The sequence below is a fragment of the Dromaius novaehollandiae genome, chromosome 14, assembly GCF_036370855.1.
Source record: "Dromaius novaehollandiae isolate bDroNov1 chromosome 14, bDroNov1.hap1, whole genome shotgun sequence".
In the NCBI taxonomy this organism is placed as follows: domain Eukaryota; kingdom Metazoa; phylum Chordata; class Aves; order Casuariiformes; family Dromaiidae; genus Dromaius; species Dromaius novaehollandiae.
This window is the reverse complement of record NC_088111.1, coordinates 2,951,690-2,974,750: the sequence shown is the minus strand read 5'-3', so window position 1 is coordinate 2,974,750 and position 23,061 is coordinate 2,951,690. Positions and strand designations below refer to the sequence as shown.

Here is a 23,061-nt window from a genome sequence, read left to right as displayed (position 1 = left end):
TCAGAAGTATTTGTCCTCTTAATCAACCTGCAAGCGGCACCGGTAGCACCCTGCACATCGGCACTGTGTTTCTGAACGAGACCGGTCTGACGAGAAAAGACCACGGAGCGGCCACAGCAGCATGGATGACAGAGGCCGTGGGCTCGCCAGGCGTCCTGAATGCTATCAAAGTGTTAAAAATTATACGAAATGCACTGGCGCCGCAGATGTCTTCAAAATACCAGAGTCTCCTTGGCTGCCTGCTAAAATAACCTCACAGCGTTGCAGGGCACGAGAACGCGGAGGAACAGGCTGTACTTTGGGCTGTTCAATTCCACAACAAAAGAGGGGAGAGAATACTCTCCGCCGCAGTCGCAGCGTTCCCAGCTGACACCAACCTTGTCTCCAGCTGGGGCTGTGAGTGCCCTGGCTGCTAATGCCTTGTTAATGCTCTCAATTAGCACTCGTGTGCTCCCCTTGCCCGAGTCTCACAGTGAACAGGCTCTGCCTGCTGGCTTACGGGAGCGGAGGGGGAATTTGGGGGAACAGCCCTCCGTTTGCACAGAGACAGAGGCCAGGAGGGTCAGAGGGAGCTTGTGAGCTCCCTTCACCTTCCCGGCCTGGCACAGGGCAGGGACAGAACGCGGCTCCTTGGCTAAGCTCAGGCTGGGATGTAGAAGCATCAGTTGAGAGCTGTGCCTAGCTTTGCTACACACTGGAGCTAGCCTTTTTGGCACTTAAAGATCATCGTGAAGCCTGGGCACACAGGTTCATGCACAGCTGTACAAAGAGGGATGCCGTGCAGGAGCGAATGACTCTGTCCTGCTGGTGTGGCAGGGGGAGAGCTTGGAGGAGCTGGAGGCATGGAGGGGAAGACCTGGGCACAGACACGTTGTGTGACAGGGTCTCCTGCCAGACCCTGGCTGACGTGCTGCCCGTCCCAGCCCCTGTGCTCTCTGCGGTGCCAGAAAACCTGCCCTTCACCAACAAAGAGCTGCCGTGTCCACCCGCTTCACCTGGAGAGGATCAAACTTCTGTGCGAGATAAAATAATTCCAGGGGACTCGCTTAAAGCATTTTGGCACCCTCAGGGCTGAAATGCCTCTATAAAAAGAGGATACTATTTCTGCATTATTAATTACTGCATCCAACCTCAGGCTTTTGAAGAACCACCACAGGCCACACAAAAATCTCCCAAATCACTGGAGTGGTCCTGGGCTGTCACAGGTGTGACTGAGATTTGGTGCTTTCTTCTCTCGGAAAGAGTCCAGGCAACAGAGCCCTGTGTGAGCACAGAGGACCAAGCCTCTGCCTCGAGCAGTGCCTTCCAAGCAACGGCTCTTCTGCTCGTCCTTGGTTTCCCAGTTCCAGACTTCTGTTGTGCCTGGGCTTTTATCTCAAGGTAAATACACATTCTCATAATAACCTTCATTAACTTGCATAGTTAAAGATGTACCAGTGATTCATACAAAGCCCTTGCTTAACAACGGAAGAACATTGCAACTAACCTTGCCCCTTTCTGCCCTCCTGCTGAGCTCTGAAAAGTACAGAAATGTCTGCTGAAGGCAATTTCTATAAACAATCCGCTTTACCCTTTTGTATGGTCACTTAGAAAATAGTATTAACAAAGACAAGCCACCCAACCTATTTGGCAAGCAACCTTTACCGTGACCCCCCCTCAAGCTAGGCTTGGTATTTTTTCAACGCATACATCACTAGGATAAATATTTGTATTTGTGCACACACAGATAAACAGTTTCGGAAAACACAGGCTCTGGAAAAAAAAAAAAAAGACAATGAGTTTGGCTTAAAGAGATTGAAAAAAAATAGAAACTAGATCTTTTTGACTTTGTATTGTTTGCTTAAGACTTCTATTTTTCAGCATTTAGCTCCAGCCATGAGAGCTGGAAACATTTTGCAAAATGGAAAGATAAGTGTTGCATGTAATCATGACTCCAGCAGCAGATGATTTCTGCAAGAATGGAGATAAAACTAAAATAACTAAAAACAGTGGTGTGGCTGCAGCCTGCACGATAGGGATGTGACAGCAGTACAGAAGAGTTCCTAAGATCTAGGTATGTTTCTCCTTCATTTATATTGAAGGGAGCTCCGAGTCTGCAGTAACACTCAGACCTACATTTCTAGCACAGAGCAGGACGACCCTGCAGTGCGTATGACCCTTCCTCCAAACTTTGTGCTCCTTCTTGCCAAAAAGAAATCCAGAGGCTTCAGAGCCCATCAGAGCAGACCTAGGGGTTTCTGGAAGCCTCTGTTGTGGGTTCCTTCTGTGCCACCCTGTTTTACATACCTTCCACTTTCTATACCTCTTGTTTCTCCAGTGGCTTCCACCTGCTCTTCCCTCTCAAGGTACCATCTCCCAGCAGCTGGAGCTTATCTGCTGCAGGGTTGTAGCCAGATCTGTCATTCGTCACAGATGAAATGCCAGGGGCTACATTGACCTATGCTTGGGTGAGAACAACAGGGAGAGCCTCCAGGGCATCACTAAGCACATGAGAAAAGTTCAAAAATATGCTTTGTGACCATGGGGAAGAGACCTCCAGCAGTGGCCTGAACTTGCTGCCTGGACCATCCCATACCTTGCTTTAGCCAACCACTGCAAATACAGGGATAGAAGGAGCAGAGCTCCCAGCCCCTTAACCTGTCTCACTCCTGGCTTCCATGCTCAGCTCCAACAGCTTTCACAACACAGCCTCCACCTCCAGCAGCCTCCTTGGCTACCATTAACACCCTAGTGTCTTAAATATTTTCTGAGGACCACTTTATTGGAAGACTGCAACTTCTTGGTCCCATGTTTCAATGAACCCTGAATCATAACAACCCATGTAACTGCAGCTTTTTGGGGATTTCAGGTTCTTGCCTACCAGAGTAGGCAGAATGACAGGAAAAATGATGACTCAAAGAACTTAAATCAGAGAGCCAAAAGTACACTCTATCCTGATACCCAGATGTAACAGGGTATCATGGTCAGCATTTTAAAGATTAAAAAAAAAAAATGGAGGAAAAGGGAACTTTCCCCAAACCATTGGCAGGTCAATGGCAAGGTCAGTAATGGAACCCACGTATGATTCCTACCTGGGTTCCTGGAATAGCCATAGAAAGGAGAATATTGGTATTAACTGCATCAAAGTATTTTCCCTTTGCCCAGTTTTCCTAAGCAAGAATATCACTTCCTTTGCTCTTACCATGATCTCCTACCAGTTGCTGCAGCTTCCCATAAGGATCCGTGCTCAAATTTACCGGGCTATTAACCATGGCCACAGGTGAATTACCATTCTTCTTTCCTTTGGGAACTGGAACAGAACTGGCTTTGCTAGTTGGAGAAGGCAGGATGGTAGGATAATTCATGTTGCCACGGTTAGAGACACCAGTGGTCAGTTTGATGCTTGCAGGGGCGTTGGAAGACTTACAGTTCACCTGTGGTCCTTCAACATGACAGTCAGCATGGTAAATGCTGTGCACAGACTCTGAGTCTGGAGGAGGAGCAGGGCTCTGCAAGTTGGGTGATGGAGGGGGAAGCATCAGTTGGCCTCCAGGTTTCATGACCTTGAGTTCCAGATCACAGATCTCAGGGTTGGAGCGTGGCCCCCGAGGGCTCCCGTTGCTGATGTGATAGTGGTGGTGATGGTGGTGGTGGTGGTGGATGAGGTGGTGAATGGAGGTGATGCGCTTTTTGCCTCGGCGGCTTTGCCCATTTGTGGTGCTGTTCGGGTTAACTTTTTTCCGGCGCCTGCTCTGCCAGTTGTTGTACAGGCGTATCGTCCGCCGTTTCACCTTCCTGAAGATGTGGCAGATGTATTTGAGCAGTTCCTCATAGCAGCTACCTGGCTCTGAGAAGCTGGCAATTGTGCTGTCATTGGAGAGATAACGGGCCCGCTGCTCCTGCATCAGCTGGTTCTCCCGCTGCTTTGTTTCAGAAAACTGTGTTGCTATCACAACCAGGCACAAATTAATCATGAAGAAGGAACCAACCTGGAGAAGACACAGGGAAAGGAATTAGCAGCGATTTTGTACAAAGGAACACACACACTTTGCCACCACATGGTGTCTGGACTGAAGTGTGGCTCTTAGAAATCTTAAGACTTCCAAACATGCCAAATCCCAAAGTCTGTTCACCAAATGTTATATTAAAATGTGCCTGGCCTACTAAATTTGCTCTTAAAATTGTGTTAAGTTATTTTGGCAATGGCGAAGAAAGCTGTTAACAGTTGCCTTCACCACTTTCCTCCCCCCAACAATGATCACATTTGCTACTAATGCAGGGTGTATGAAACACAACGTAATCCATCACCACTGCAAAACAGACCGCTAGGAAGCCCCCAGCCAACCCGCAAGGAAAGATGTTGGAAGTCCAATGTGTGCTGTACTGGAACTGCCTCTTCTCCTCCTCTGTCATTTCATGCCCTGGTATAGCATACCCTGGTTTCTAGGATGCCAGTCAGGGTCCATATGTCTGTGAAGTCACCTTTCTCTTGTAGCTCTTTATGACACAGAGGAATATATCTCCAGGAGGTTCGGTGCTCCTAGAAAGGCCCAATTAATTGCCTGTCTTGAGCTGACATGATCTTGGGTGATATCTGGTTTTGGAAATGTAGTCCCAAGGATAAGAATGTAAAGTAACCCAAGGCTGTGTCCTTCTCTCAGCTGCTAAGTCCACACACTGGCTTTTCACCACTTGAATTCATAAATCAGCCAAAGGAAAATGTCAGATATTCCCATCAGAGAATCAGTGCCCTTAGGCGTGAAAGGGACTGACGTCAAGAAAGTGCCACTGCCTACACAGCCAAACCTCTGTGCTGGGCTCAGTAGGAAACATACGGATTTAATCTGGGCCATTGTCTGATGAATCCTCAGGGGAAGCCAGCAGGAGATGGTCGGTAGTGTTATTCTCCAATCTGTAATATCAGTCTGGATACTGTTTGGAAAGCAGCAAGGGTGCCATTCCCAACTCCAGGTGACTTGAGGATTAGTCAAGTTCTGGCTTTTCTGCAAGGATCCATATGTAGAGAAGGGCTCAAGAGGGTGAAGAGGAAATCTCTACTATGCATGGCTCATTGCTAAAGGCTCAAAAATCACTGGCTTCAGTATGTTGTCCATTACAGGGAACTCTCACAGTGGTCAGATCTACGCCTTCCCCATTGCTGGTGGGGGCTCTAGTGCTTTGACTTCGCAATCCAGAGTTCCCAAGGGCTTCAAAAGCACAGAGATAACGATGGGATTGTATGTAAAGAATATCCAGGCACAAGAGCACTTTGAAGTGCCTCCGTTGATGTCTTACCTGACACCTATGTGGTACTTTTCCCTCTGCCTTCTGTGCCCTCTGCCCTCCTCCTGACCTGAATGGTTGACTTTTCCACAAATGTAGCCCCCTGGAGAAGGTTGTACCCCCAGTTCCATCCTAAAAGAAGAACCTTGCTAACATGGGATGAAAGCTTCAGAGGACAACCTCAAACTCCTCCAGGGAATAATACTATATATATATATATATTTTAAAGGAAAGACAGCACCCTAAGACCTCAGAAAGGTGCACTGCTCTTACTACCATTATTGAAAATGCTCAGGTGAAGTTCAGCAGCTCTCTGAGGGTCCTTCATTGAAACGCACTGTCCTCTGGCATGTGGAGAAGGCAAAAGGAAGAAAAGCCATTGCCGCTCTGATCTTTGTTCTCATTAGCAGTTGCTTGGCCAACGCACAATAGTTAGGACACATCAAGGTGATAAGACCAAAACTGGGAGAGTATATGGGAGGAGAAGACCATATGGCTTGACAAGCTGTGACTCTACATCACATGCGATGCTAAGAAGGACAAAGCCTGTTGTAACCAGTAACCTGTCTCCACAACAGTAATCACAACCTGCATGATTACACTTTACAGCGGAAGGGAGGTCTCCCGTTCTGAATCCCAGCTGGCTTGCCTCTGTGAAAAGGCCAGGGAGCAGCTTTACCCCACAAGGAGAGGGAATGGGAGTATCTCACAATTCATACTTACTATTATAAGCAATATAAAATATATAAAATTGTAAAAAGAATGTGCATCCATCACATAATACATGATGTCAACCCATCCTTCCAGGGTTATAACCTACAGGAAGACAGAGAAAGAAAGCGTAAGAACAAGAGTCAACCACAAAGTTTGTAAACATCAATCCTCTGCTAACGCCTGATACTCATCGCTCTACAGCATCTCTCAGGATCCATCCAGACCTGCTGCACTTTTCCCAGTTGGCTGAGGATAGCAGCATGTGACCAATGGACTGGTCTGAGGTTTCTACAGGAACCTGCCATGATTAAAATGATAAGACAATACGATAGGACATCTGAAATGCTGATTCTGAACCAGCACAAAGAACTACCAAGGAGGAGTTCTAACAAAGCAAAAGCCTCTCTGTGCAGAGATATGGGCTTTCACCTTAGCCTCCTGGTTTTGTAATGCTACCTGTAAAATTTCCAAGTTTTATGTCAACTTTACTTCCATAAAACCCAGTTCTTTGCAATACCTAGCGGCTCACTATTACAACTACATCACTAACATCATGGTGGAAAAGTAACTGAATGGAAAAGAGTTACTTTAATTAAATGAAGAATTGATTTCAGACTTGTTTTCTCAATCTTCCTTCCACCAAAAAAGAAGCTGAAGATTTAATTAACACCACACAGGCTGTGTGCAAAGCAAAGTGAGTGCTGCCATGTAATTTACACTTTTTATTTAGTTAAAACATACCAAACACTTCTAGCGTCATCTTGCTACTAGTGTTGGAGCTGAAACTCCAGCACAACTTCCAACAAAATCAAAGCTGCTGTCTCTGAGTTTACTTGCACTGATGTGCCCTACTCACTGTGCCCAGTGCCAGCCTTGGAAGTCCTAGTATAAAGCGAGGATTGCCTGCTGCCTCCAGTTTCAGTCACATTATTCCTGATTTGAACCATGTTTGCAATGATGGAACTGAAAAGCTGGTCTGCTCCAGCAAAGCATGTGAATTAGCTTGCTATGGATAAGGAAAGAATCAAGCTTAAATGGTGCTGAGGACTGTCTGCACGGAGAGTAGGGAAAAGCAAATCCATAAACTATTGGCTGTTGAGGCAGTGAATGGATGAGTTTCTTTTCACACCTGGAGCATCAGAGGAAAACACTTGCAGCTATGATCCCCCTACCCACACTTTTCTCCCCCCCCCCCCTTTTTTTTTTTTTTTTTAAAAAAAAAAAACCCTTCTCACAGAGCTGAAAGCAGCATGGTTCTCTGGTATATGACATCTGCAAGGGGACACCACTGCTGTACCCAAAAGCATCTGTACACATGGCCACCCTGAGACTGTCAGAGCACCTTGCACCAGCACACAGCTCATGGGTGCTGGGAAAGATGCTCCTGAGTCCTCTCCCTGTAAAGCCAACCGCGGTGATGCCTACAGAGACACACCAGCAAGTCCTCAAACCCACTTCCCATGTTCAAGCACGCCTGGCTTAACACCCACCATGCAGCTGGGCCAGCAGGAGCCCATCTTCAGTGCTGACACCACCTCTGCCACAAGCCAGCACATAGAGTCCCGCTCTAAAACCACCAAACATGGTCTGCCAGGGAGCAGGTAAAAATTGTCTCTGCAGCTGTTACACTGTCAGCTCTGCTAGCGACTTTGAGCAATCAGGTCTGAGGACGTGCTGGCTGCATTTACGCAGATTGCACCCACCTCTCACGTTCCTCATTGCACGCATTAGACAACCTTTCACATCACATCCTCGCTGCTGGCTGGTGATGCACCGACATCACAGAGCAATGCTAGGTTTCCTTAGCATGCATTTAACAGAGGTGAAGGCATTGCTTTTGGTCGACATGAACCCCACAGATCAATCCGTGGTAGAAAGTTTTCAGCAGCAGATGTAGATTGTGCGGATGCAAGCGATGTTTTGCACTCCGGAATCTGAGAACAGGCTAAGCTGTCCAGGCAGACGCAAGCAGTAACTGCTCTGTTCAGCGGTATGAAACGGACAGGCAGTCAAACCCAAACTGCCATTTTCTCCCTTTTGTTTAACACAGTTGAAACGTTTAGAGACCAAAGCTTTTCATCCACGTCCCTTGCACGTGTGGGCCGTGCAGGGCAGATGATCATCTCTCGCACTCGGTGCTTGCGCTGTTCATGACGAAACTGGGAGATCGAGTTGGCAGGTGACACAATGCTAAACCAAATCACTGCCGGCTACCTAAGAAATGGTCTTTTCAGTGCTGTTCAAAGTTCCCTTCTGTCTTCCGCCTTCCCCTGCTCTGTTGAGATGGGCCTTTTAGAGCCAGGCTGCAACAGCTGCTCTAACAGGTGCTCCATTCATTTACACTTGGTGATGAAAAATGAGCCCAGGGACCCAAAACATACTGGATACACCTCTTCACTGAATTTGCATTTGGCTGGCAATCCTCAAATTGAATGCATTAAAACGATTAAACACCGGACCCTCTCTGCAAAAGGAGTTACCTGAGGGCTGCTCTGCTGTTGGGCTTCTGCAGGCACTATCAGCACCCGCCTGGGAACCAGCTGCTGAGCCAAGAGTGGGGGCCAAGCAAACATTTATGGAAGGTTTTTCCTTGCATGCTAGACAGCATTTTCAGTGAGAATCAATATACCACATTCCTCCTCTGGAGGGCTGAAAGTGCTCATCCAGCTCCCAAAATATTTAAGTAGTAATTAGAATTTGCATTATTTACTACTTACTTGTAAACCAAAGGGACATGGGAGGAATAAACAGACCGCTGGACTTTTGTTCTCCTGTTTGGCATCTTTGTGCAGTCATTCTTGGACTCATCACCCAGTATAAATGCAGCAGTACCTAAGGGAAGGACTCCTGAGCTGCTGAGGATTACAGCACACTAGCAGTCCTGTAAGAGAGTGTGCTCAGACATCTGTCTACTTTTTTTTAATCAAATAGCTCTAAAGAAATGCAGGATGACACACATGCATGACCACCTGCCTGAAATGAAACAGTCTCTATGACTTTTCAGCCTATTCTTGCTATACTAAAGACTTCTTTTGTGCTGTCCTATAAAGGGCTGTAAATAACCGTAAATGTATATTTTTACCTACCTTAAGATCCCATTGCACACCCCCAGCAAGGCCTTGGTATAAAAGGGAATTAAATATTTTGAATTTGCCAACAGCTGGTCTAGACACCACGAACTGAATTCAGCTTTCTTTTGGAAGGAAGTCAAAGGTAACTGCATTGGTGCAAGATTCATAGCTGCAGTAGAGTTTGATCCTAGACGTTTATTCTCAGACTGGATGAACTCAGAGAGAAAGCTAAAAATTCACTCTATTTTCCCAAGAACACTGATGTATTTTTTCAGCACTGTTTTCCTACTATTCCTCCTTTGGGCCACCCTGAATGTAATATCACCTACTTCACTAAGCAGAAATGACTTGCTCTTCCTCCAGTTTCCATTCTGATTAATCCAGTTGACTGCAACTCCAGCATTTGGCCCTCCAAGCCCTTTATAGATGTCTTCCAAGGACCTGGAGCACATTTCTTGTGCTTTCCAATCTCAGCAATCCATTCTCAGTAATTAAATTCTGTTCAAGTCATGGTTGTTCACAGACAGACATATTAAACAGCCCCTCCAAATGTACCAGTTCAAAGCTTCCAATAAATGCAATATACAACTATTTATCCACAGAGATAAGGCAGCAAGAAACACGTTTTCTCATTCTGCTCTGATGAAAAAATGTGCAAGATGCATGGCACACCAGAATCAGCAGCTGCAGGGAAATAGCTGAAAGATTCAATTAAGATGATTGGCAAGGTTGTCCTACAGGGTGCTGCCAACTGTAATCACATGCTGCAGACCCACGGGGAAAGCAGGAGTTGCCCTCCTAGCACAGGGAAAGGATTTTTGTCTTCGAAGGACTGAGGTTCTGGGCAGACAACAGAGCTGCTGTTCTAATCAACAGAGGATCCTGCATGATGCTCAGTGCAATTCTCCTTGGTTGCTCATTCAGTCCTTTACCTCTTGCACAGCATGGAAATGGATGGGATGAATCATTCAGCTCCCATTAATACCTACATGGCTCAGTACTAAAGCCCCGAGTCTTGTGTCGGATCCTCTCTCCCATCAGTGCAAGGCTTAATTGAAAGCTCACTCAGGTGAATGGAAAGACAGAATTTGACTTCATTGATCTCTGGCTCAGAATCATCCGTGCATTCCCCAATCATCACATCAACATGAGCAGGATGAGAGTGGACAACCAGATTTTTTTTTAAATCTTCTGTTCTGTGATTCTGATTCTCTTGGTTTGATCATGCCACAGTAATCTCATCTGCTCTAACAAAGATGCTCCTCTAATTTATAAAAGCGTAACTGATGACAGAATCAGGTCTTCTAGTCCAGCTAATCAGAATCAATCTAAAATTCCAGAATGAAAATCACAAGGGAGATGTAGATTAAAGACACTGGCTATTAACTTAGACCTCCTCATTGTTCCCAGGGAGACAGGCAGTTTACGTTGTTTTTTCTGGGGTCTCTTGAAAGGTCTCTGCAGAGTAATTTCTTTTACTATGTCAAGAAGCTTTCATCATAAAATCTTTGTCATTGCACTCGGCCAAAGTTTTTGCAAGTTCTTGGCTATAATCCATTCAAGAGCAGGTTATTTCTTGCTTTCGTGTCAGTTAAGAGAAAGGAAAAAAGAATCACCCAGAACACCCCCCCTTTAATTAGTAAAGTCTAACACTGAACTATTTTCTGTATATTATAAAGCATTAATGGTTAATGCCAGATGGACTACTGCAGATAGAAATCAGCTTGGAGGTGCTGCTAATCAATGGAAGAAAGTTTGGAAAATTACTGGGCGAAGTGAAGCTGAAAAGATGAAGAGCTGAATGCACAGCATACTAAACTGCTGCTTAGCCCTGAGGCCAGATCTTTCTCATGGCAAGATTTCATTTCCATGATTACTTGAACAAACTCCACTTGTAGAGACATCCTCCCTAAGTATGGGGACCAAAACTATCAGCCCCCACACTCTGCTCAAAACCCCTCAAAAAGCCTAGCTTTGATGGCTTGAGAGATTTCCTTGGTGGCTGGTTTCAAAATTGCAGGTCCTTGTTCAGTGTAAGCAGACGTTGAGCTTGGCTGAATCAGGAGATGATATAGAGAATCCCACACATTTCCAAAACATTTTGAGACCTGCATAAGCAGTGCTCATCTTAACTGACATATATAATTAGCAATCAGCCTTTCCCCCCCCCCCCCCCCAAAGTTGGGTCCTTTGGGGACAAAGTGAACATTATCTGCGTCATAATCAATTAGCTGAATTGAACAGCAACTGAGAACTGCCATGATTTGGTTTTTGTCTTTTTTTTTCCCCTCACCTCTTTTTATCTCATCATTTCCTCATTTCCCTGGCCCTGCAGTGAGGTTTATTTTATTTTTTTTTAAAAATAAACCTTGTCAAGACAAGATCCAATGTTACTATAAATTTTGAGAGTTCATTAATTACTATGATGATCTCAAAGTTTTATAAGGCCTTCGGGATGCATCTCTGAAGGCCTTTTATCTGTGTATTTTGCCCTTTCAGGGACATACTGCTTTGGCTAACTGACCAGTGAATAACAGTATTCCTTTTCCATATGCAGAGTGCTTGGCAGATCATCAAATCACTAACTACATTTTTGAAGTCACTTTCATAATTTTAATTATTTCCTTGTGATACATGTTGTTAAGTAACCTCTGTGGTCAGAAAAACAGGTTTTATTATATTCTGAGTAATATCCTTTGAACAGATGTTTCTCCTTTCACTTTGGGGGCCTGCTTACTTTGCCAAGCAATTTTAGCCATTTCTTTGCAACTTGGGAGTCTTGCAAAGTGTGCATCTGCTCTGAAAAGTGACCCTGCAAAATGGAAAATAACAGGGAAGTGTGAAACCTCACATTTGTCTTGAATTAGTGACAACCTCTCAGATTTGTTCAATCTAAAAGCGATCATTGTTCAGCATTACCACTTCACAGTGGATCCTGAAAAGCAGCGTGCAGCCAGTGTGATAAAGTTGAACATGTCACTGATGCTGACATTGGTGGCCCAAAACCTCTTGAAAGGGAAACTCCAAGAGCTTAAAAACCTGCATCAAAACTCAGCAATTTTTGCTGCAAAGGAAAGGTTAGCTGAACCCTTCCATTTTGCACTAAATAATGCAAAATCCTCATCCAATAGCAAAAACATCACTGATTTCAGACGATGGCTGCTTACAGCAAATCACATCTCAGTCCATATTCATGAGCTTTGATTTACTGTGATAATTATCCTGTCTTCATTGTTTGTGTAAAGTATCTTATGCACAGGGAATGTATTTAACTGTTTAACTTCAGCAGTAATGAGTCCATTATCACAGAGCAAGCCATAAATCAGAGTTTTATAGCAGAGCAAAGCTGAAAGGCGAAGCGTCTGCAAGGAGAAGGGAGCCTAAGCCAGAGTGAGATCCTTGTTTACAGATGAGTGTGCCATATAGCAATTACACATGAGTGACAGCTCTCCCCCAGCCCTCGCTGTCTGGAACACGAAAGTAGTTAGGGGTATTGGCCCAAATGCAAAAAACAAGGATTTTTTCTTATTTCTAGTGTTACACCTTGTTTCAAATTATACTAGAGACAACTGGGGACAAGGGGTGCACGGCTTCAAGCACAAACGGCCCTCTGTGCAGAGATACAACACAACCAACACGTTCTGTGCAGCCGTCCAGGTGTCTGAGCTCAAAGCTTTCCCACCCATCGGAGAGGGGGTCTCGTTCTCCAGGATGGACCTGTCAGCTCACCACAGCCTGCAGGCAAGCACGTGGGACTTGGAAACAAAGAACATGCATCGTCTTTGGGTACAAGGGAGCTGAACCCATGCTTTAGCCCCAGGGAGATGTGTATGCTACATACTGCTCGAGCTGCAAGGGGCAATCGCAACAGTTGATCATGAAGCAGCTTTGGGGCAATCAAATCACACTGAAATTTCCTCGTACTATTGTCGACATCCCTCAGAAAACCAGTAGCTTTTTTGTCACCTAACTGCAGTCCAGATTAGGGCACGGCTTTGTGAAGGCACCTGTCTCCTTTCTACTCAGAACAGAGGAATCTGCAAATCTGAGGTAGGATGAAAGCCTTCCAAAGGCAAGGATTCACAGCAGGTTACTGGGCAACACTGGGGTCCCCCCAGTACCTCCCACAGGTTCATGGGCTAAGCCTGGAGTCAGGATGGCCTGACTTGTGCTCTGCAAGGCGATTCCTTCTAGCTTTCAAAACAACAGAGAAGATTTTTCAAAAGCAATCCTCTTGGGCACACACTGAGATGCTTTAAAGGGGCTGGATATTTTTAGATTGGGTATTCAGCATAAAAGCTCTTCAAATGCAGCAAATGATGTTTAGTTAGCTGGCCAAATAAAAAAATATACACCACCAACAAAACTTAAACCCATCATTTAGAATGAAATATTTTTGGTGATCCAAAATAAACTCAAGTCTAGTGACAAAGCATCATCTCAAACAATGGAAATGAAAAGCTTAGAACTTTTTTTTTCCTTTTTTCTCCCCCCAGCCAAAGCTTCTTGCCAAATTCAGCACAGATAAGCACTATTGACACACATATCCAGTTTACAGAATGAACCATTTGACCTAAAAGTGTAGCCTTTTGGCCAAAAAATTATCTACTCGAACTCTGAAAACATGGGCATCCAATATGACAGTTGCTTCTGGAAAGCTTGGCCCACAAAACTGCACTGCACACAGAAATACAATTGCAATTAGAAGCCTCAGGCTTTTCACTCCCTTCTGCTTTAACATGCCTTTTCAACTGTTCCCCCAAATATCTGAAAATACTGAAAGAGAAGAGGTGATGGCAGACAGGCAAGCAAGGATATCAGTAACATCCCAGGTGCAACAGGCTCTTGAGACTGTGGGGTAACCACTCCTGAGCTGTCCTTTGGTCAGGAACTTGGCTGAAGTAACTTGACATATAACCCGAGTGTCCCAGCAACAAAGCAAAAAAAACAGACCAAAAAAGTCCACATTTATACTAATCCCAGTGAGAGCCCTGCTAACAGGAAGACATGCGAGTGGGAACCAAGAGGAGTGACCCTGCCAGTTTTGTCCTGCTAGTAGGTTCCAGGGTGGCCTTTTACGCTTACTCTAAGGGAAAGCAATGCTAGGGCTTAGTGTCTCCTCTCCTCAGAGAGGATCTCTTCTTGACTGACTGATATTAGTATAGACTAGGAGGGACTCCAGGCTCATTCTTGCATTTGGCCAGAGCAGAACTGCATTGAAGTGCCTGTCCTTTTGCCTTTAATACAAATGGAAGATGTGGTTCCCATTACAGATTTGGCTGAAGGATTTCCAGGCAAGGGAAAATTCCTCAGGGACAATTTCAGTCATCACAGAGGCTGAAACAATGTGATGTGGGTAACAGCTGCGGAGCAGATCAGGGCACTGAACAATGGTCTGCACAGGAATGGGACAAATGAACCTTCCCCTTTCTGAACCTGAAGTCTGACCCCGAGGTCTGAATCTCCTCAGTTGACCCATTTACAGGCATAGCTAGCAGGGGTACAGACCCCTGCAGAAGCAAAGTCAGCAACGTGGAGACAAAATGAGCTCCTCATCAGCATAAAGCACACAATCAAAATTAATAAGCCATTGATTAGATTGACATAACTCGTGGAAGCTCCCAGGGGCTTCTTTGACATGATGGAGCACAGAAGAGGGAGGTGGCCTGGAGCATTTGGCTTTCACTGCCTGCTATGATACCAGCAGGGGCAGCCTGCCATCACGTTAGGAGGAAAGTATCCCAGAAGGACAAACAAAGGAGAAGATGGGTGGCATCAACCTCCCACTTTCCCACCCTAAATTTGTTCTTTTTTCCCCTGAGCAAGGCAATATTTCTTGGTCACCTGCATGGTCATGGCTGTAACACACTCCTGGCTTCGGTGAGACCAGGTGCAATCAGAAGTTCTCCATCTAAGTGAGCAATCAAGATCACACAGTAAACTTGCTGCTGACAGTTCCTTTAAAGCTTCTCTATTTCAAGACATCTTTCTTTGAGAAGGTGATTCTGCTTTCCCTTTCTTGGACATTCTCATCATGTTTTTTTGCCTGCTGTGCTGTCTTCAGCCCTTGCAAACACAAGACAGCAGTAAGTGGGCTGCTGAATGCAAAACAGTCTCCTCTGAGAATTCCCTTGCTGGGGCCTTCTGACGATGGCCAGAAATGAGTTACTTATACGACTTGATTAACTTGTTAACTGAAATGTCTTCCTATAGCAATGCCTCATAGAAGCAATAGGCACTCAAAAAAAGCATAAGCCAGGAAGAGTGACAGACCTGAGAGCTGCAAAGGACTAATTTCCAGGGTCTTTCATTAAGGAAGACTTTAAGGAAATGCAGCCACTTCTGGAATACCACATACAAGAAAGAAGCCATGGAAAAGGTAACTCGATTATTATCAGGTACATCCTCCTAGCCTCAGATTGCCAGACAAACCTTCTGTCCCTTGAAGGATGTGCATTTTCTGAAAGCCCCTATATATTTGCTCTCTAAGTTCAGTCCATCCAGCTACATCCTGGAAGGACATATATGAGAACAGTTTGTTTTCTAGACCTCTCTTTAGTTCTGCCTCGTAGATGGTTACAGCTATTTCAACTTTGCCTCACTAATTTTGCCTCCTAATGTGAGGTACTTCTGTAGGTCTTTCATTCCTGCAAGTCAAACAGGAAATCATCCAAGCAATGGTTCTGCAGTTTGCAAAGTAGCCTAAATCATGTCTTTTCTTCCCAAAATGTATCTTAGCAACCATTCAACCCCCCTTATTTACAATACTGTTTCTGTACTCAGACGTGGCCACACAGACTGCTGGACAGGAAGGTGACAGTGTTTTGGTTGCCCCAGTGAGACTCTGTTGGTAATTTACGTTAAATTGGACTTTGGTTAGGTGGGTAATTCATCATTTGCAGTGTGACAACAATACCTGTAATTACTGCTCTTACTGTTGCTGCTGAAATTCATGTGCAATAAAGGGATCTTAATATCATGCCAAACCTCATAGTTAATTTAGGTTCTATCTCCTTTCATTTATTCTGTAATAAGCTAATTAGTTCATATAATTTGCCATTGAACGTGCCTTTGTAACAAATACATACATGAATTTGCCTATTACACAACAAATGAGGGGAATCGAAACATGAATCATTTGCAGAATTACATAAGGAATTATCCTTTCAAACACCCATGGATGCAGCCATCATCTTTACTACTTTAAGACTTTATTTGTGCTGGCTTGGATCTCCTGTTTGATGCCTCTGCCTTACTCTTCTCCTCAGAGGGTCAACACCACATACCACATTGTTTGTGGGCCCCACTGCCACATGCCAGGTTACTTGCAAGTTTAGGATTACTACCATGAAGTTAAATGCCTCCCAGCTTCCCTTCCCTCCTATTCCGAATTCTGTGGGGTCTCTAAGACTCCTTCCCCGGGTCATTTTTTAAGGTCCTTGAAAGGAATTTTAATTACACCGTGTGCTTTCCTGAATGCCTTCCTCTACCCTCAGGATGGCTTGCGTTTTGCTCCCTCTCTCGTCTTGGCCGTACTGCTAGCCTCCTGCCTTGGCACGCAGTTCACATGGATGCTTTGGAACAGAGGCATTCAGATCTCCCTGCCAAAGTGTGCTTTTGGCTTTGGTTTTGTGCAGTCGGCACAGTATAAAAATATGCCCTTGGAAACTCTTGGCAATGGCTTGCAGTCACTGCACTGACAAGCTTCCTTTCCAGTCTCACTTGTGGGGCTCGCTTCTCCAGCCTCCTTTCTGATAGCTCTTAAACCATGCTAGGTTTCCAGCTCACTTGGGATAAATCATGAATGTTGCTCTACCCAGCTGAGTCCTAAGATTGCCATTATGCAAACTGGAGGCTTGCCAGACCACGAGGTTCAGTCCTCCATTAAAGCTCTTGCAAACAAGTACTGCATATTCATTGCTCCCCAGAAGGGATCAGGGCAATTGGATCAGTCTCATCCAGAAGACAGCAGAATGCTTTCTACCCAGTAATTCAATACCAATTCCCAGGGAAATTCCTGGACTACTAAAACCATCAGTTCTAGTTTCTGCCTTACTTTGAGGCCTCATCTAACTGCTGACCTGTGCTACCCATCTTCAAATATTAAATGTAATGAGTGCAAAACTCAACAGGCTTATTTGTTAAATGCTCTCTGCTTACAGCAATTGTTTTGATTTAGTATCTAACTTCTTGCAGTAATACGTTACTTTCTGTAGCACAGTTAAGCAATTGCCTTCCTCCCAACAGCTGCTTCTTTACCTGGAATAATACTGTTTTCAGTTTCTAAAAGCTTAGAGCAAAGGCATTCAATGGAATAAAGATGTAAGAGCAGCCTTTGGCTGGAAATGCTTTTTAGTATTTAGATGGCCTAAGCAGCATTAAAATCAAGCATAAACTTCCTGGCATCTGCAAGCAGGATGTCAAGTGATCTTTGGATACAATATCCAACTTTGTCATACCCTCCGTTCTTCCCAAAGGAATCAGTTCAAATATTTGCTGTGGCTGGTGAGTTCTTCCCGGGTTAAACCTGTGCACTTCCAGACCACACGTGCCCATGCAATGAAATCCCCACAGGAAATGAAAGGTTACCACCTGCAGAGAGACTCTGGAAGTAAAAAAGGAAGCAGGACCCCTAAAGATGCACTTGGTCATTTTTAATGGACTAGCACAGGGACTCTGCAACCCCTCAGCCTCTGCCCTTTCTCTGGAAAGAACCTTGCTGCCTGCCGGTGGGAGCCAGATGGGACCTCTTGAGCATGTCCACCAAGCTCTGCCAAAGAGATATGCAACAGCAAAGAAGAAAGCACATGCAGCTAGAGACTAACTACCATTCTTGCTTTGATTTCCCTCCTTCCTTTATGCAGTGCTCACCACCAGTCAGGAATATTCGAAATTACCGTGGCAGCTCCTCTCCTTAGGCATTAATTCCAAGCAGGTACCAAAGCATTTTTAAAAACTTAGCCTAGTAGAGGCATGGGATCTATTTGAACCTTTCTGGATTTGGGTTTGAGCCTCTGACACCAACAGCAGTGTGACTCAACATGTGCTATTGTGGCAACATGAGAGCAAACAAGATGCTCAGAGCAAGTAATTGTCCCTTACAACTCCCAGAAGAAAGTTAAAATGGAAGTTCACAATATAATATGAAATTAGGAATAAATTCAGAAAAGAAAGTTAGACCTGTGAATGGGCAATTTATTAGTCATTAACAAAACTAAAAGGAGATTGTATTTCTCATTTGGGAATAGATGTAACCTACACTTCAAGATGACTAAATAAAACAAAGCATCTAGCTGAAAGCATAAAAACTCATACTAAAGTAACAGAGAGTGCCAATTAAAAATGGAAGATGGCATACGGATCATTTCATTTAGGCTAACCCTAAGAGACCATAGCCCCTAGACTGTGTATATTATCTGTCTAATGTTCCAGAGCTACAAACACTTTGGACATGCTCCAGTTGCTGAAGTGTTTTTACCACCTGTGATCTGTAAAGATTCCCCCAATCTGACCCAGAAGCACATCAAACTCGAGTGATGGACCACATAGGTGCAGATCAACAAAGACTCAAACCCCACGCAAGCAGGTGCCTCCTCACATGCACTCTAGCCAGAGTGGTCTGCTAGGATTACCAATTCCTGTCTCCAGCATACCATGCTAAGCAGTATAAACCGGTAATTCTAGGATCAAGTCTAAACCACATCATCAAGCCAGACCCTACATTTCAGAATGATATTGAGTCTTGCTTGAAGAACTTGGACAACACCCTTCATTTCTTGATACTACAGCAATGGATAATTGACTGTAACCCTCAAAAACCCATGCCTTATTTCTACCCCAGGATTTATCCGGGTCTGAGTGGCACCATTTGCTACACTTTTGTCTGCCAGATTAAAAAGTATTTTCCCTCTCCTCTAAAATGCACTGAAAAATGGCTATTCTTTTCCCCTCTCCAAATGCTCTCTTGGAGCATTTCTGCAGGCTGTCCAATTCATTTACTTGATGCGTCTTTATCTGCAGTTTCATGCTAGTGCAAGCAAATTCTTTTCACCACTGATGTATCCAAAGTACTTCCAAGCAAAGGATGACAAAAAGAAAAATCTTTAGGAAAATCCTACCTGAAAAATAGCTATCCACGCATAGCCAATATTATCAAAATTGATAGCTCCGTTGTGTGGGTTTACATCCCCTGCCATGCATACGTTGTAATACTGGTTCCAGTTTATGCAGGCATTCCTGCTGCTGAAGTCAGGGTTGTATAAACTCGGAGTGTAGGAGTCCATGCTCAAGGTGCACTCCACCTTGTACTCCTTCCTGTTTGGGATGTTGGAGCACTTCTGCATGCCGTTTTCACGATGGGATGAGCAGATGAACGGATTCTCCTCCGCTTCGTCTGTCCGGTAGTACGGATGCAGGAAGGTAAGGTTGTATGTCCTGAAGGAGAAAGAAAGAAGGATGAGAACGAATAAAGCATCCCCTGTTCCAGAAGCAGCAAAGGTGCCGCTGCCTGCCCCTGGTTCAGGTGCAGCAGCCATCCTGCAGCGCACATCCAGCACCTACAGCTCAGGACATGAAGCAGCTTTGGAAGAGCAAGACACTAGCAAACACTCTTCCAAATGTACACCATTTGGGAATCACTCACTGGGTGCAGTGCAGACACCTGAAAAGTCTGGAGGCTCACATGCAGTTGACAGGAGTAGCATCAAAAAAGAAACTTAAGGGGAGGTCACTGAAGTCCCTTATTTTGTCAGTAGGTAGACAAGGCTCCAGAGACTGCCCGGCTCTGGAAGTGGCTCCCTTCCGCCCAAGAAATCCCAACCCCAACCTCATTGCAGATTCCGCTCTCATTTTGCCCTGTCAGACTGGGGACAGTAAGTCACAGCTGAGACTTCAGCCCCCACCTTCACCTAGGCAGCTTTTTGCTTACAGCATCCTGTAAAGCTCCAGTGATCTTTCAGTTAAAGGAAACTGAGTTTTCCAAGTCAACAGATGAGGCAAGATGGGTGAAGGTGAAATAAGGATGTATAGAGAGGGGTGGAAGGGAGGGAACGACTATAAAAGCAGCCTGGGTGCTTCCCAAAAATCTAGAGCTGGTAACTTTTTGTTCGCAACTCAGGGGTCTAGGATAGCTCTTCTGATGCTCAGAACATGCTTCAGACAAGCAGAAAGCAAAGCAGCTTTCCAGTAAACTTGCCCCTCAGCACATCTCCGGCATGAGCGAGCTGTACTTTAGCAAGGAGACACCGAGGCACAGGCCATCTCAAACTCTTTCTATATTTACATAAGAAAAGAAAGAGCCCACGTTAATGGGAACTGTATGCTTATTCTGGATCTGGTTTAATCGGCCTGGATAAAGTTTACGGCTCTGTACAACTACGATAAGCAAGTGCTCTAATTGCAGCATGGCAAGGGTGTGCCTTTTCCCAAGCTGCGTTCTGGGGCAGATCGGCAAACAAGCAGAGCCCAAGACTTTTCATGCTGTTTGATTAGTATTTGTGCAGATCCCCTGGCACTCACACTGCTGAAGTGCTGCTCAAAACAAGGTGCAAAGTCCTAGAGCAGACTATCCGCTACGCTCAGAGCTGCAGGGATCCAAGATGCTATATAATCAGGCAGGAGATAAGGGAAAAGGCAACGCAGAAATCATATGACCAAGCAAGATGTGGGTAGAAGACAGGCAGGTAATTCTTCAAGACAGGACAGCTGTACCTTTAGCTGTTCCTGAATGTTCCTGACTGCTGAATAAATTTGGCTCTGATTGCCAGGCTGCTGTTACTCTGCATGATTGTTTGGGATTGCTTTCTCCTTAAAGTGCCACTACTGCTTTGCTCAGAAGGGCTTAAGGGAGCAAATACTGCTGGGCAGAGCTGAGGGGAAAATTAGCCCTGAACAATCTTTCCTGGGGAATTTGGTTCTCCCTCCATCAGGGAATTGCTTGAGATGAGTTTTGACTGTTCATCCAGCTTCAGGAATACACAAGTCAGAGTCAGATGAATTAGGCATTGTTCACTGGTGATCAAACTTATTTGCCAGGTATTCCCCTGCCATTGAGCAACGGTCTCACCTTTAGACAAAACTAGGGCCTCTCTCCCAGTTTCTATGTCTTCGATCCAAGAGACAAGAAACACTTTAAAAGCTTTTCCTCCAGGACTGCCTAAAATCCCTCTCCTTCCCCTCCCATGAACCAGTCTTGCTTGGAGGAAAATTTCCATATAAAACAAGCTGAAGAAAAGACCGAGCACTGCGCTAGTGCTGTGTTTGCTGGAAGATCAGATACTACAGCTGCCCGAGTTTGTTGCACAGAGGGAGGCATCGTGGAGGCTGGTGAAGGATTAAAACGCACCGAGGCGCGGGGATGCGTCTGGGAGCGCCACAGACGGTGCGAAGACAGCCGGGGGACTCGAGAGAAGAAAAAGAGGGAGGAGGAGAACAGACGCACATGAGCAGCAACTTCTCTTGGCTCACGAGCAGCAGGCAGAGCCCTGGCATCTGCTCTTTGGCGCGAGCGGAGCGAGGTGAGCAGCTGCCGGCTGCTCCGCAGGTGGGAGCTGTGCGGGGGCAGCAGGTCCCAGGCCAATTTACCACCTCCACAGGTCCTGCTCCAGCAGCCTGATTTCCAACCATCCGCCAGGAGCAGCACGGGGGAGAGCACCTCTCCCGCACACCATGGCAGGGAGAAGGCAGGATGCTCCGGAGGCTGAGAGCAAGGGGAGAGGCTCGGTGTGGATGCGAAGGGCTCCTGCTGCCTCCAAGCCCGTGGGGCTGCACGTCTCGGCATGGTGGGACTCCAGCCGCAGCGGCTCTGCTCTCAGCCATGTTCGCCGGGGCCCGGCTGACCCCACCGCAGTGCTTCTCACCCAGCTCACCAGGGAGGAGAGCCTGGACCAGCCCCAGCCCAGCGAGGCGCACAGACCCCCAGCCCACCTGCCCGCCGAGCCCGCAGTGTGCCAAGGAGCAGCGTCCGGACATGGCCTGCCAAACCCCGTGATGGATAACTGCTGCTCGGGGGCAACACGGCATCTCAACGTAGGCGCTCAGCATTGAGCATGCTGCCATATAAATCATGCCTGCCTTCGCTGCCTGTACCTCTTTGCTGTGGCGTAATCCAAAAAAGCCCCCACACAGACAAGCCTCATGGAAGCACAGCTACTGTGGAGGCATCACCTGCTCAAGGACCACATCTGGGAGGGCTCTGTGCCTCCATGTGAGGCATTGCAGCCCTGGGCAGAGCAGTTCCAGCCCTACCATCCTCAGGAGGGATGTTTTCCTCTGAAACCAGAAGGTTTGAGAGGCCACTGGCACAAGTCCCCCTAGCCACCTCCTCCCAAGGAACTCAGCAGATGCTCAGCAGCTCTGAAGTCTTTCAAATGGGAGATTGGGATGAGCTTTCTGTACGCTGTGGTGGTGAGAGGGATCCACCACCCCACAGAAACAGGCCAAGCCTCAACTGCGCTGTGCGTTGCCTCATACAGCAAAGCAACACTGGCATATGACCAGCTTCCCTGGGGGCTGACTTCACCACTCTTGAAACCAGGGCTCTCTTGGGTTACAGCTAAAGAGCTATTTTATGAGTCCTTAAGGTGATGGCAGGAGAGATGTCTGTCTTTTGGTACTTTCTCATCAAAGCATCTGGACCTCCAGCTCAGGCACCACAGGTCTCCATCCCAGCGTGATACAATATGAAAACCCAAGGCTTTGCCTCTGGGTGGGCAGCTCAGTGCACACACCTAGCACCTGCAGCAGGGAGAGCAAGTCTCAGACCCTGGACAACCTGCAACCCTGAAACTACGCACACCCTCATGATCTGGAACATCTCTTGCTCCAATTTCCTTTAAAGCAGTGTTGGCCAAGGCTTCGATCTGGATGCACCATTCTAGATGACATACTCTTTTATAACTGGTCATCCAGGAAAACCTGCTCCAGCACCAGGGAGAGCTGTGAAACTCAACACAAACTTGTTTCCTTTGCTGCCATGGAAGCAACAGCCCATCGCAACACCAGCAGCAGGAATTTC

General features: G+C 46.0%; 1 protein-coding gene across 4 annotated transcripts in view; it reads right to left on the bottom strand.

The window, feature by feature from the left end:
- Positions 1-23,061, bottom strand: part of CACNA1H (calcium voltage-gated channel subunit alpha1 H) — a 132,167-nt gene that overhangs the window by 89,500 nt on the left and 19,606 nt on the right. For 3 of the 4 annotated variants that reach the window (XM_026095227.2, XM_064520077.1, XM_064520075.1), the window contains exons 5-7: positions 19,166-19,481; positions 5,986-6,078; positions 3,182-3,968 (exon numbers count right to left, since the gene is read on the bottom strand). In XM_026095227.2, coding sequence (XP_025951012.2) covers positions 3,182-3,968; positions 5,986-6,078; positions 19,166-19,481 — 1,196 coding nt within the window. The remainder of the gene's footprint in view (positions 1-3,181; positions 3,969-5,985; positions 6,079-19,165; positions 19,482-23,061) is intronic. The other variant, XM_064520076.1, reaches the window with a different exon arrangement.